This window comes from Pistacia vera, unplaced genomic scaffold, assembly GCF_008641045.1.
Source record: "Pistacia vera cultivar Batoury unplaced genomic scaffold, PisVer_v2 Contig366, whole genome shotgun sequence".
NCBI lineage: Eukaryota > Viridiplantae > Streptophyta > Magnoliopsida > Sapindales > Anacardiaceae > Pistacia > Pistacia vera.
The window spans coordinates 279,917-295,042 of record NW_022196186.1 but is presented as its reverse complement, the minus strand read 5'-3'; the positions used below and the strand labels follow the sequence as shown (position 1 = coordinate 295,042).

Sequence of the window (15,126 nt, the reverse complement as noted above, 5' to 3'; positions counted from 1 at the left end):
ATTGCTAATAGAGATGACCACGTGAAGGTTTACGCAATCGTTAACTTTATGACCCCGAAGGATTAGTCGAAGTGTGCATAAGTTGGTCTAGACACACTCGATTATCAAAAGAAAATATAATAATAATAACAAGCTAGCTTATATTAATTATAGTGAAAAATGAACTTATAGTGAAAAAGAACAGTTTATTTATCCTTATTTCTATATTATCAAAATAATTTAAAATGCACAGTTTACACTACCGTATCAACAAATCACTAATTAAAGGAGACATTCATGTTCTTAATAATAATACCATTTTTAACCCAAAAAAAAAAAAAAAAAAAATATCTAAATAAACGTAAAAATTAAATCATTTTATTAATTAAAAGAAGGAAAGAATTGTAGAAAAAGAAAACATCAGCTGCCTTCTCCAACGTTCTTTGTTGTTCTTCACTTTTTCATTTTCCAGACGCACACATTTTTATCACTTGTAATCAAGCCTATCAGATTCTTCTGCTTTCCTCAAATCACAAGGTGCCTTCTAACTATCATCATTCTTCCGTCATAATTCTTTTTTATTTGTCTTGAATTGGGCCTTAATTTTGTTCTTATTTAAAGCATTTACGTCTACTTTTGTCTTGATTATTTGTGAATTTTCAGCCTTAAGTTTTCCTCTCCGTTAAATCATAGGGTTTATTTAAAGTTTAGAATGTTTATATATCTACTTGATTAGTAAATGGTTTATCAAAATTAAGGCTTTGTTAGTTCAGATTGTTGATTCGAGTTTCAACTCTTTATTAGGTTATTATATGCTTCTAAATGAGCAATCTTTTGTTGGAATTATTTTGGTGCTAGTGATGTGATGTGGGTTTTACTAATTTATTTACATGAGCCAACAGGGCTGAGACTTGTAAATGAATTAAGAGAAAGTGTATAGTTATATTAGAGAGGTACAAGATTGTTGAGTGAGTATAGATAGAGTAGGTGGGTAAGAGAGTATTAATGGGAATTAGAAGAGTAATAGTGGGAGTATAGTTGTTTCCAAGTACAACTATAATGAAGCAAACAAGGAATAAAAAGAAATAACAAATTAAAAAGAGGAAAAAGAAAACAGTTAGAGGTTGGGCAGTTGTTGCGGCAGCATAAATTGGGAGAAGCAACTCACCAACGTCTTTAATTTTTTTGGTCAAAAAGATAGAAAGTTAATAGATTTTTGTCAGTAAGTGTTTTTAAGAAGTGGGACATGATCTAGATCAAGTTCTTGTAGCAATTTTGTCCCTTTAGATTTTGCTTCAGGAATATGCCACTTTCTGTATTTTAAGTCTTTTCTTAATAATCCCACATATTCTCTTTGTCTCACTTTAAGTATTTTTTTTATATATTTCTTTAACATCCAAATCTACATCTACGATGAGGTTTATGTTTAAGTCTAGCTGTTCTATGTTCTTAACAGACATCTTTGGCATTTATCAGAGGGACTGTAGCTAGCTACCGAAACATAAATAAATAAATAGCTTTTCTGATTCAGTTGTATATGACATATATGGTCATTGAAAATTAACATATCTTACATATAATAATTATAGCAATTGTAATTCCGCAGTGATCAACGGCAGCGATTTGACTTCCATTTCACATACCTGACTTTTTTAGTTTTGTCCGACGGCTCTTTAGCTCGCACGACCCATTCTGGCGGCTGTCCACCTTTTTTAGTCTTTGGTTAGGTGAGTTCTTAATCTTTATTTTTCATACTTGTTGTGACATGTACTTTATTATAGAAGATGGTTTCAGTTTTACGCCGCTGCTCTAAGGCCAAGGGAAAATTTGCAACTAGTCCTTCTCATGCATCAAATAGTGGTACAACTATTTCACTCAATTCAGTTGAAGATGTTCCTCTGATTGTCTCTTCGCAAGATGAACAATTTCAGCCTTCTCCTCCCATTGCTCCTTCTATCACATTATCTCATTCAGAGGATGTCACTCTTCCTACTACAGGTTTGGGCTCTCATTAAATTTCTTAAAATGTCGGTCTTCCTTATACGTTTTCATTACATAGTATAAGTCTTTTTACTACTAATGATAAATTTCATTTTTATCACAATAGATTTCACCTCAACCAAAGTGAAAAGTGGTCGCACACGAGGGAAAGGCCTAAGTAAAATGAACAAATCCTTTGGTAAGAAGTTGAAAGTGCATGTTGATTTGATCAAATGGAAGGATATGGAGGTTCATGATTTCAACCTTGCACTGGATAACTTAGACGTAAGTGTATTCATTATTTATTGTTTTTTATTGGGAACAATAATTCTATTTTCTTTTACTTGATATGATTTGAGAAATAGACACATATTAGGTTATTTAATCATTCTTTATTAGATGTACTATTCATTAATAGAGACATAGTTACATATTTGGCTTATTGGATCACTATATAGAGTCACCTAATGGGTATTACATATTATACATAGAGTTTCATATGTTCTTATTCTTTCAACAAGCAACATGCATACTTGTTTTCTTTCTTTCAACAATGACAATTGTCTATAGTAATAAAGTGTAACCAATTATTTGTTTAGCTCCACATGGAAATTGAAGACATAGGTGATGAAGCAATACAAGAGAAGATTGAGCAATTGTTGAAGAATCGATCTAGGAATGCACGGTATAAGTTGCACAAACATTTTAAGAAACTTACAACACTTGAGGAGGCACAAAGAAACAAGACAAAAGAAAATGGTTTGACTCAAGATAATTGGAATTTACTTTGCAAATATTGGTCTGATCCTAATGTGAAGGTATAAAATCTTATAGTTGTGAAAAAATCTTATAGTTGCAAATATTGATTATTAGACCAATAATCAATACAAGGAATTTACGAGATTCACTATTTTACCGGGTTTGTCTAATGTAGGCAAAATGTGAAAAAAATGTTGAGAATCGAACAAAGAATACTATGCCACATAACCAAGGATCTGTGGCTTTAGTGGTGGTCCGCAATGAGATTGTAGGTACTCTAAATAGCCTTCATTTTTAACTTGGATTCTTTTCGTTAGTTTAGTACAAACATAAATATAAATCAAATTTGATTAGTCATATAAATTCAGTTATTTGGAATTTGAAATTGTATTGTTACCAATTTGGATGTACATGAAATCAGGAGGAGAAGGAGCTTAATGGGGAGGAATGTGATCGAATTAGCTTTTTTAAATTCACTCATTTCAAAGAAGGAAAGGGTTGGATGCCCCCAAAAGCTGAGGCAAAATATGTAAGTGAAATTAATTAGTATTCAATTGATTGTATGTAACAACGTTGTGTTTACTTACGATGATTGGCATTGTTTAACTTAATTTGATGTTTATATTGAATGTCCTAAAATGTGGAATGAAATGATAGAATTGAAGGAAAAAAGCTCATTAGATGACAAGCCATTAACTACAGATGAAATTTGTGATCAAGTGCTTGGAACTCAATCAGGATATATTAAGGGACTTGGGTATGGTCCAAAGCCTAAGAAAAAAGCAGGACCAAGTCTTCAAATTAAGAGACTTGCAGATGCTCTTAAAGAATCTGAAGATAGATTTAGAGAATCAGAGAAGAGAAATCTCAAGTATCAAGAGAAAGTAGATGAACTAACCTTACGCTTAGAATGACAAGAAAAGATGTTTGAGATGTGGCTTGCCCCTAGAAATCATCCACTTGCTCCTTGAAGGTAAAAATCATTAGCAATATGTCTCCCTAATGTTTTATGTTAACTTTATCTTACAAACTTTAGACAAATATATAGTTGAGTAATTGTTAATAATGATTGTTGCAGACTTGTTTGACATGCGTATACCTAGACGTCCATCAGCTTTAGCAATTCGCTTTTTTGCTTCTTTTGACATGCAGCTACTATATGAGTGGTACCTTTTTTGACATCCAAGTAGTGAAGAAAATAGTATATATTTTGACATCCAACTAACAAAGAAAGTGTAGTTATTTTATACTATTGGCTGATACATTCTATACTTTTTGTTTATATGTTAGTTTCAGTTGGATGTGTTTATGATACTATTGGCTTATATATATATAATATTTTGTTATTACTTGGTTATTTGTTGATTTGTAGTAGTATCAATTTGATATTAAGTAATATTTTTCACTTAGTTAAAAAGATGTTTCATATGAATTTTTTGACTTTGAGAATCAATACATTTGTTAATTTTCAATCAGGAATAAATTCTCATTGTAATTCATCATAAAAGAAAGGACGGAATTTTTAGTCCCTAAATATTGACAGGGATGAAAATTTTTGTCCCCAATTCACCACACCATCAAGGACGAAAATCTTCATCCCCAATTCACTATAGCCTGAGGGAAAGAAATTTTCGTCCCTAATTCACCATTCCATAAAGGACGAAAATCTATGTGCCCAATTCACCACACCATCTAGGATGAAAATTTTCGTCCCTAATTTGCCACACAGACAATGACCAAAAAAATGTCCCTAATTATCTACCCAATCAAGGACGAAAAAAATTTTTCCTCAATTGTGCATTTTTTGGGGACGAAATGACATTATTTGGGACAAATAGTTATTCTTTGTGGACGAAAAATTTTGTCACAAAATAAATAATCTTTAGTGACAAAATTGTATTTCGTCCCCAATGGCGTGGCTTTGGGGACGATTCGTTTTTCCGTGGGCATGCAACGTGGCTTTGGGGACGATTTGGTCTCTCGTCCCACATTACTTTTAAGGACGAATATTCCACTTTCTGTGACAAAAATTTCCGTCCCTAAATGTTAAATTTCTTGTAGTGTTTGTATGATAGTAGCATTGTTATATGTATTTTGTATAACATGTCCTTGTATCCTATTGTGTTACTTGAATTTAAAATTGATTGAGGAGATCCAGCTAGTCAGTTTTACCATACATGTGGTGGAATCAATTTACATATAATTTTAGACCTGAACAAGATAAGGAGCCAGAACAGGAGACTGTGTCTGAAAATGTGGGTCCTGGTGCTCCCGAAGAGTCTGCAGCTAAGGGTATGTCGTTTTCATTGAGGGACTATGGAGTATGGAATTTATGATCTTGTTATTTTTTAACAGTGTTGCTATTGTGATAGTGTTCATTTTATTTGTGTTTCTATAACCTATGTTTTTTATATTTGGGCATTGGCTTGATCATTAAATTGGTGGTTCTTATATTCGCTACTTGTGGGTTTGCATCGAGGCTATGAGATTTGGGGTTTATGCTACATGCTAGTTGTGAGTGATAAACAAGTCCATGAAATAAGTCCTAATTTTTCAATACAATATAATTATTCTTTATTACTTATTTGTTTTATTATCTTTATTTTGTTTTTTTATCTTGCAGGTTTGACTGAAAAAATATTATTTGCTAGAATTACTTGCATTATTCAAGGTATTTTCCAATTAAATTTGTTTAAGATTAGTGTCTTCTTGGTATTGAATTTGGCATTCTGGTTTGAACTGGAACTTTACTATTAGTGTAACTTTATTTGATTAATGTAAGATTTTGATTTAGTTTAGTATTTAAAAAATCACAGGCTGCAATCCAACCCATCCAACCCAATTACTAAATACACCCAACCCAACCCAACCCAACCCAGCCCAGCCCAATATATTTACTAAATACACTTAATTAAAAAAAAAAAAAAAAAAAAAGAGCTAATTACACCCAACCCAGCCCAATAGGTTCTGAAGTTTTCAATGAATTCACAAACAAATAATATTATTTATGCATTGAATGAAGTAATCTGATCATTGAAAATTAACATATCTTACATACATTAATTATAGCAATTGTAATTCCATAGTGATCATCGGCGACGGTTTGACTTCCATCTCTCATACCTGACCTTTTCAGTTCTGTCCAAGGACTCTTTCGCTTCCACTACCCATTCTAGCGGTTGTCCACCTTTTTTAGTCTTTGGTTAGGTGAGTTCTTAATCATTATTTTTCATACTTGTTTATCTCTAAATTTAGTTGATGTAATTATTTTGGTAAGTGGTTATATTTTGGTCACCTTCTAGTTATTAAATCATGGATAAGACTTAGATGAAGGGGAAAAAAAATGGTCAAAAAGATATGTGGAATGAGTATGATCTTTTTTGAAATTTGTGGAGAACAACTTAGGTGGCAAATGTGATATTAGATGTCTATGTATAGATTGTCTGAATTTGTACATCCAAAGGCAATGTTGTTTGCGATCACCTACTTATTCGAGGGATAGACACCGACTACACTAGATGGATCTATCATGGCGAGCTCTCTAATTAATTTTGATATTGGTTCTCCTTCTCATCCTAATGGTTGTGATGATGAGGACTATCATGGAACACCTAATAATGAGGGAGAGGATGATGGGATCCAGGAGATGTTAAATGACTTTGAGAATTTAAGAGATCATTGTATGGGAAGTGGTCCTCGTGGTGATGTTCATAGTGAGGCAGCAGGGCATTCATGTACGAGTTTTGAAAAGTTGTTGAGGGAAGGTCAACATGAGTTGTATCCAGGTTTTTCAAATTTCACAACATTGTCATTCATAGTAAAGTTGCTTCATTTGAAGGTGTATAACAAATGAAGCAATAAATCATTTGACATATTGCTTAGTTTACTTAAACAAGTGCAACCAATCGATGAGAAACTTCCAAAATCTTATTACGAAGCAAAAAACATGTTGCTGATTTGGGTTTAGGATATATCTCTATACATGCATGCAAGTATGATTGTGTCTTATTTTGGAAAGATTATAAGCGTTATCAATATTGTCCTAAGTGTGGTACTTCTAGATGGAAAATAGATGATGGGAAAGGCAAAAAAATTCCTCATAAAATTTTGCAATACTTCCCCTTGAAGTCGAGGCTTCAAAGGTTGTTTATATCAAGAAAACAGCTATAGAAATGAGGTGACATAAAGATGGAAGAGTAGATGATGAAATTTTGAGACATCCAGGTGATTCTCAGGTATGGAAAGATTTAGATAGGGATTTCCCATGGTTTGCACAAAACTCTCAAAATGTATGTCTTGGTCTAACAACCGAGGATTCAATCCATTTGGAAATATCACTATTAAAAAAACTTCATCCTTAATAGAACAATTTGACAGATTTTCTTGACAGTTCTCAAAACTGTTAAGAATTTTAATTCTTGACATTTCTAAACTATCAAGAATTTGAAATATTGACATTTTGGATAATTCTTGATAGTTATTAACCGCCAAGAATTTGGAAAAAATTAAATTTTATAAAAAAAAAATTTGACAGTTGTAGTCTCGATCCTTAACAATTTTTTTAACTGTTTCACTAAAGAAAAAGTTTCTTGCCCATTTTTCATTCTCTCTGCTGTAAATTATTTTCCCATTTTTCTTCTCCACGTCTCTCTGAGCTTTTGTCTTTGATTCTTCATTCTCACCTTAAATCCTTCTCTGATCTGCTTCGTTCTCACCCGATTATAAGATTAGCGCTGGCCTTCAAGTCCGTGACTTCAGCCACTCGTCAGTTCGTCATTCTTCAAGCTCTTTTTGTGCCGCCTTCAGCTGTGCTAGTGCCGCCTGCCGCTCACTCTATTTGTGTTCGGTCTTCATCATCACAACGTCTTTGAAGCTCATTCAGGTAATCTTCATCTTTGCTTCTTTTAGTTTAGAAGACCGAAATTTGGCCATAGAGTTTTTGTGTTATTTTGTTCTCTTCTGGACTTTTGGGTAGTTTTCGATTTTGTGTGTGTTTTGGAGATGTTGTATTGACACCGTGTGCTCACCGTTTATGCCGTGAGTGTCTCCTGGCAAGTTGGAGAACTCCTACTTCTGGTTTATGTTCTATTTGCAGGTACAATCTAGTAGCTTCAAGTACTTTGACTTGTATCATGTTGCCTTTTTCATTCCTTTCCCCTAGTCCTTTTGTTTTGTACTCGTTGGAGCTTTCTCATTAGGAATTTTTCTGGTCATACATTCTCAGGTAATGTGTTTTCACCTTATTGCAGGAAAGCCATCACTAGGCAAGACCTTATTACAGCCCCGACTGATAGTTGTTTCACGGTTGATGTTGAGAAAGTTAGGTGGAATCATCTAAAATTGTTGTTCTTTTGAAAGAACTTAAAAATCTTCGCAAATCAGGCTCCAAGAGCATTATACTTAGCCAGTGGACTACCTTTCTGGACCTCTTGCAGATTCCTCTTTCTCGGTAATACATTTAGCTGCCTAAAATTTTAAGAGTATATCAGTTGTGTGAGCACTAGCCCTTGATTAGAACCTCTTTTACACAATTTGGCTCATTCACTATTTAGAGAACAATCTTGCTATCCATTTATTAACTTCTCATCGCTGGATACTCTTAAGCAAATGATTTGTCAGATGCATTTATGTTGTTAAATCTTCATGAAGTTGATATTGGGCATGATGGTTGTTTAGGATATGAAACTGTCAGAGATCTTTTAGAATGCTTTTATGTGAGTGTTTTCCTGTAATGTTCTGGTTGAATGTCTTGGCTTTGTTATACTTTATCATGGAAGTCTCAATAATGCTATTTGGTAATGAATATTTATTTACTGCTGCATTAAATGTAACAGTGTTGTGAAGTTTTCTGCTCTAGAAATCTTGCACACCTGGAATTATATTAATCTATTTCTTGTTTTCTTTACAGGAATAATATTACATTTCTTCGCTTGGATGGAACTTATGTGATGTGAGAACAAATAAAAAACGATAAGCTTTAGGTTGGGACCATGCTTACAGATATATTTTAATTTTTTGTTGAAGGGCAATATCAGGCTTTCGTAATATTTTAAGGAGATTATCATATCTTTTAAAAAACCTAGCTCACTTTAATTAAGTATAAGGGTACTTTAATATTTGCACCAAATGAATAAAATCTTCAATAGTCGTGGTCTGTTAAATGAACCTTTTTTATGAGTTTGAGAACTTGGGATCTGTTTTCTCGCAAGTTTTTTAAACAATTGACCCTTAAATGATAACACTCCTAGACTTGTTTATGTATATTCAAAGCCTGTGATAGTTTGAGGCCCAAGTGTTTGTGAGGCCTTTACTGGCCCCTTCTGTTGGAAGTACAACAAATTTTCTCCCTTCTTCCTATTCAAAATGCTTCCGAAATTATTTGAATTGCTCAACATGATTGATGAACCAACGTTCATGTTTCTGCAGGATCCATGGTGGAATCCAGCTGTGGAGCAGCAAGCTGTCATGTGCATTCATTGTATTGGACAAACCAAGAGTCTCTGTCATTCATTTCCTATCACATGTAAAATTTCTTTTTAAGCCCCTAATAATAATGTTTTGGTTCATTAAAACTAAACTCTTGTACGATTTTATTGATATTTTTCCCTTTCATAGACCTAAGGCAAAACCGTATATTTTAGGTCTTGTAATTTCTCCTAGCCAGTTTGGTTTGGTTTGATAGATTTATAGAGTAAGATAGATTACTGGACCTGGCTTGAACCTTTTACATTATCACCAAAAAGTTTGTTCAGCTGTATTTTTAGATACAGTGGAAGGTATTGGACATGAGCCAAATTTTGCTGTAATATAATTTATGGCTGTATTATGGATAGAATGGATGAATAGATATTTTGTACGTTTTCTCTCTTTGTAATCCTTAACGTTTGAATTGGTGTATTGATTGCAATGTAATATTCATGTGGTTAATTATTCTTCTCAAATAATGCAAAATGGTAGCTGGATTGTCCCATCAACGGCTATTACTCAATGTTGATAATCGTCCCTGTAATGTTGTCAAAAGATAGAATTAATAGCAATTGAATTCTCTCGATGTTGGTTGTCCATTACATACCGAAACTGGTTCAATTTCTTTTCAAGTTGTGTCTTCCTCGAGAAGCCAATTTATGTCTAACTCTGTCCGCTAATTTTGTAAATGGAACATAGATTAATATATTAATTGTACATGTCATATACATAATTAATATAATAATGCTAATTAACCACATATTTCTTGCCTCCTTGTGTCATTTTTCTAGTTAGCCTACTAGCTAAAGTAAACAAAATTCATTTGAAGAGACTTGTCATCTTCCAATTTTCCCCATTAACACCAAGCTCCTCTGATAATTCATCCATCAATAATCCAAAGATGGCAAATTCAATCTCAAATGCCGTTTCTCCCACCTGCTCATCAATTTTTTTCCAACCATCAACTTCTCTTCTAAGGTCTTGTTCCACCATCATGTCAATGGTGTTTGATTCCACTTCTTTCCATGACTCCAACCTTCTGCAAACCCTTTTCGCTATTACTTCTCTGTCCACACAACAATTCTGTTCTCGTTCTTCCTCCGCAATTAAATCTGTCACCAGTCTCTTCATGTCTTCAGGAATTCGACGTACATTATTGAAGCTGAATTCTGTGAATACTTGTTTGACAAATCCATCAACATTTTTTTCGCCTTCCCATGACTCTAATTCACAATCTTCATATTCCTCTGCTTCATCTGTGTTATAGATATCATGGTCATTTTCATCCTCATCTTGTTCCAACATTCTTTTCTCGAGTTCGATAGGGTCCAGCTCTGCGAGTTTCTCAAACCTACGAAGCTTGTGCAATAGTTGCTGCTTCGTTCCTGTAAATATAACAAACAGAAGAAGAAAATAAATCACTATAAGTATGAGCATGATGTTTAACTACAAACTTTAATGATGCAGATCTTCACTGGAATATACAAACAAAGGTTTTAGATGCAACTCAAATCGTCTCACATTAAAGCGCATATAATCTGAACTAAATAAATTCGTATTTTGAAGCTTAGTTTTCAGTCTCAGTTCAATTCACCAGTCCTCGGCTTGCACTCCAAGATTTAATTTTTATTTCAATGGGTTCCACAAAATTCAAGATTCTGTCCAGATGAGCAAAGATAGAAAGGGACTGTGACAACTAATTATGGGACAATAAGGACTCATCAATTCTTTTAGCTTTAGGGAATACGTGAATCAGAATTCAATCCAAAGTCCAAACTGCGCAATCCTAATAACTACAAGAAGAGGAAATTCAAATCAATAAAGAATATGAAAGAAAGTAGACATCATTGTAAGGGAACTCGAAGAAGTACAATACAATAATGGATATTTAATACATCTACTGGATAATATTTCAGCTCTTTTGCCCTTAATGGACCCAGTAAAGTGGTCACTTTACAATAAAAAAAATATAAAATATAAAAGTTTAATTTAACTTGGGTGGGCAGTCCAGTAAATTGAAGGGTACTAGCAGAGTTAAGAGAGACCCCCCAACTTCAAAGTTAGTGGGCCATATATGAAGAACCTTCATATCAAGATGTGCAACAATCCCACACTCACTTTAATTTTTTATTAATTATTTTATGATAAAAGTCAAAAGATGAATGGAAGATGTGTCTTGATTTAACAACTAATAAGATCATCCGACCATAACAAGCAGTAACTATGTTAAACAAACACAAGTATGCTGAAGAAGTTATATTAAGCATATTGATAAAGACACCACAACCAACAAGCAAAGAGTACAAAAGTAATATGTTTGTGATTGTAACATACTTTGTACAAGAGCATAGCTGCATTCCAGATCAAAATGGTCATCATCTTCATCTTCATCTTCATCTTCATCTTCATCTTCATCTTCATTTCCTTCATCGTCATCCTCGAATGGAGGATCCAATACCGATACAGGACTGCATTGTTCCTTCTCTTCTTCCTCCTCTGCTCCCACTTGGAATTTCTTTAACACCTCTATCTCCTGATCATGATTAATCTCTTTGTCCTATTAAACATTTATTACATACTTCGATTAAGACATTTCTCCAAATGTGGGAATATAATTATAATTATAATAACAAACCATGATTAACACATTATTATAAATGGGGTTGTTGAATTAGTTAAGAATGAGTCTCATATGCCATATTCATAGTTTGTTGCATTGTTGACTTTTCTTCAAATTATCATAAAAACTACAACCGAATTTTGCAATTTACTCTTGAAAGAAATCAACAGAAAAAACAAAATCGTTTTGTCTTTATTGAGAAAATTATTTCGCTAAACACTGTTTAAAAAAAAGATTTGCATGGCAGAGACATGATCAGAACTACACTAATAAACATAAAAGAAACGATGGAGACAAACGAGCAAATGACTTGTATAACCCTCTAAAGAAGTAGTACATCTGGCACAAATTGGGTAATAAACTTAGGGCATATTTGTCATTTAATACAGACATTCCGGCCGAATTTGCAGAAAGAAAGTGACCGTATTGCCGACAATTCAAACATGACAAACTCAGTCAGCTGGCTCACGAGTTCACTGGTTAATAATGAAAATTAATAACAATTAATAATTAATAATATAAATACAATGATTAGACAAGACATAAAATGACAAACCTCTCTTATGTGGGTGTGGCGACAAGGGGATGTAGCCGGCGACGTAAATTCCGGTGTCCGGCGACCGGAGGAAGGACTTCTTTGAAGCACAAAACGAAAAGGGCTTTCGCAGAAGTGCTTCTCACAAGAAGCAAAATCTATGTTTTCTTTCTCACAAACAAATTCAATCTCTTTTTCAAAATCCTCAGACAGATCACTACTACAGGAGGTCTCTAAATCCAAATCTAAAGACTTGTTTTCTTCATTGCTTTCAGACCAAACAGCACTGTTGGTTCTCCCATTTGTTCTTATCTCAAAAGCACTTATCTCTAAAGCACTTATCTCTAAAGCACTTTTCTCCTCCACACGCATCATTTGTTCTTTAACTTGCTCATTCTTCGAATCCCACTTCAAAATATCCCTCACTGAGAGCTTATCACCATCACAAGAGCTTTCACGCTTTCTCGTTCGATTTCTATGCGTAAGTTTTTTCTTTATGGACCCAAATAAACCAACACTATTGTTTTTGTTTTGAGTTTTTTGTTTCTGAATCCTAAGAGCTGCTTCAAGAAGCAAAGCAGCGGTTCTCGCCGGTATGTGAAGAAAGATTTTATTAGGACTTCTACAAGGGCTTTTAGCCGGAGATGGAAATTCAAAGAGTGGAGATTTTCTAGGGTCTGGTGAGTCATGAAAGGAGAAAAAGCAAGCATTTTTGCAAAAATTTGTAGAAATTTTCGATGTTTGTGAGATGGGTTTACGTTTCTTAAGCTGCAACTGAGTATTTGGCGATCGTCCTTTGAGTTGGCAACGCCTGTCAGCAATGTAGTTCTTGAGTTGGAACGGTTCTTGATCTTCTTGTAGAAGCTGGTGTAAGTGTTTCTGTGCCATCATCACAAAAAATACAACAAATAAAACAAAGCTTCAATTTTTTCTCTTTTTTTTTTTTTTTTTTTACCAAGGAGATAAAAATCTAAGCACCATGAAAGACGACGACGTTGAAGAGGTTTCAACTTCAAAATGAAAATGTATTGCAAAATGAGAAGAGAAGAGAAGATTTAATTTTAAAGGAGATGNGCGACCCGAGGAAGGACTTCTTTGAAGCACAAAACGAAAAGGGCTTTCGCAGAAGTGCTTCTCACAAGAAGCAAAATCTATGTTTTCTTTCTCACAAACAAATTCAATCTCTTTTTCAAAATCCTCAGACAGATCACTACTACAGGAGGTCTCTAAATCCAAATCTAAAGACTTGTTTTCTTCATTGCTTTCAGACCAAACAGCACTGTTGGTTCTCCCATTTGTTCTTATCTCAAAAGCACTTATCTCTAAAGCACTTATCTCTAAAGCACTTTTCTCCTCCACACGCATCATTTGTTCTTTAACTTGCTCATTCTTCGAATCCCACTTCAAAATATCCCTCACTGAGAGCTTATCACCATCACAAGAGCTTTCACGCTTTCTCGTTCGATTTCTATGCGTAAGTTTTTTCTTTATGGACCCAAATAAACCAACACTATTGTTTTTGTTTTGAGTTTTTTGTTTCTGAATCCTAAGAGCTGCTTCAAGAAGCAAAGCAGCGGTTCTCGCCGGTATGTGAAGAAAGATTTTATTAGGACTTCTACAAGGGCTTTTAGCCGGAGATGGAAATTCAAAGAGTGGAGATTTTCTAGGGTCTGGTGAGTCATGAAAGGAGAAAAAGCAAGCATTTTTGCAAAAATTTGTAGAAATTTTCGATGTTTGTGAGATGGGTTTACGTTTCTTAAGCTGCAACTGAGTATTTGGCGATCGTCCTTTGAGTTGGCAACGCCTGTCAGCAATGTAGTTCTTGAGTTGGAACGGTTCTTGATCTTCTTGTAGAAGCTGGTGTAAGTGCTTCTGTGCCATCATCACAAAAAATACAACAAATAAAACAAAGCTTCAATTTTTTCTCTTTTTTTTTTTTTTTTTTTACCAAGGAGATAAAAATCTAAGCACCATGAAAGACGACGACGTTGAAGAGGTTTCAACTTCAAAATGAAAATGTATTGCAAAATGAGAAGAGAAGAGAAGATTTAATTTTAAAGGAGATGTAGTTGGAGAGTGAGAGAGAGAGAGAGAGAGTAAAAGAAAATTGAAGGGAAGGAATGAGGAGAGTTCCTGATTCAAATCTGAGGGATTAGAAAATCGAGGCAAACTGGTGATCAGTGATCAACATCTAGGTATATATAATCTCTAGAATAATGAACACAACTACGAGTTAAAAATACTTGGCTGCCACGTGTACATGTCTACTGTTTATACTTTATACTCAACTGAACTTGTATTGCAAAATTATTGTACCGTCCCCTTAGATTAAGGGTCGGGGTTACAGTTACACTAGGAGATTTTTACAAGCTACAAAGTAATAACTACTAATATTTCACAATTTTGTTTGTTCAAGTTTATTTTTTACCATATTTTTAGTTAGGACATAATTTTTTTCAAATTTCTGGAATAAGAGGACAAAAATTACAAATTATTTAATTCAAAGACATTTAACGATGATTTATTATAAAAAGCTTATATGTCCCGACCTTTTTTTCTATTTTTTAAACTAAATTTAATTTTTAAATTAAAAGGGTAAAAAGCACCCAAACAAATTTTAACAAAATCGAAAAATTTAAAATTAGAAGAAAATTTAATAGAAATGAAAATAAAACTAAGAATATATCTTAAAAATGCTTAAATTTTATTATTTTTTATTTTTTACTTTTTTAGAAATTTTAATTTATCTTTTAAAAAGAAATAACGTAAATTTATATAACCACCATTT

The 15,126-nt window shown here is 33.6% G+C and overlaps 2 protein-coding genes across 14 annotated transcripts; one reads left to right on the top strand and one right to left on the bottom strand.

Moving 5' to 3' along the window:
• Positions 1–348: 348 nt before the first annotated feature.
• Positions 349–9,432, top strand: LOC116140237. 13 transcript variants are annotated; one of them, XM_031425871.1, is made up of 12 exons: positions 349–516; positions 1,586–1,977; positions 2,087–2,244; positions 2,559–2,777; positions 2,894–2,986; positions 3,140–3,247; positions 4,928–5,010; positions 5,370–5,389; positions 7,445–7,600; positions 7,968–8,167; positions 8,627–8,699; positions 9,145–9,432. In XM_031425871.1, exons 2-7 carry the CDS (start codon positions 1,764–1,766, stop codon positions 4,931–4,933), a joined length of 798 nt encoding a protein of 265 aa, XP_031281731.1. In that variant the 5' UTR covers positions 349–516; positions 1,586–1,763; the 3' UTR covers positions 4,934–5,010; positions 5,370–5,389; positions 7,445–7,600; positions 7,968–8,167; positions 8,627–8,699; positions 9,145–9,432. The 13 variants fall into 13 exon arrangements, with proteins under 13 accessions (XP_031281731.1, XP_031281730.1, XP_031281728.1 ...); XM_031425870.1 differs by having other exon boundaries at positions 5,342–5,389; positions 7,450–7,600; XM_031425868.1 differs by having other exon boundaries at positions 5,342–5,389.
• Positions 9,433–9,813: 381 nt separating this feature from the next.
• On the bottom strand, positions 9,814–14,222 carry LOC116140245. Its single transcript, XM_031425883.1, has 4 exons — positions 13,430–14,222; positions 12,360–12,436; positions 11,518–11,740; positions 9,814–10,568 (listed from the first exon to the last, which is right to left on the bottom strand). Exons 1-4 carry the CDS (start codon positions 14,220–14,222, stop codon positions 10,003–10,005), a joined length of 1,659 nt encoding a protein of 552 aa, XP_031281743.1. The 3' UTR covers positions 9,814–10,002.
• Positions 14,223–15,126: the final 904 nt, after the last annotated feature.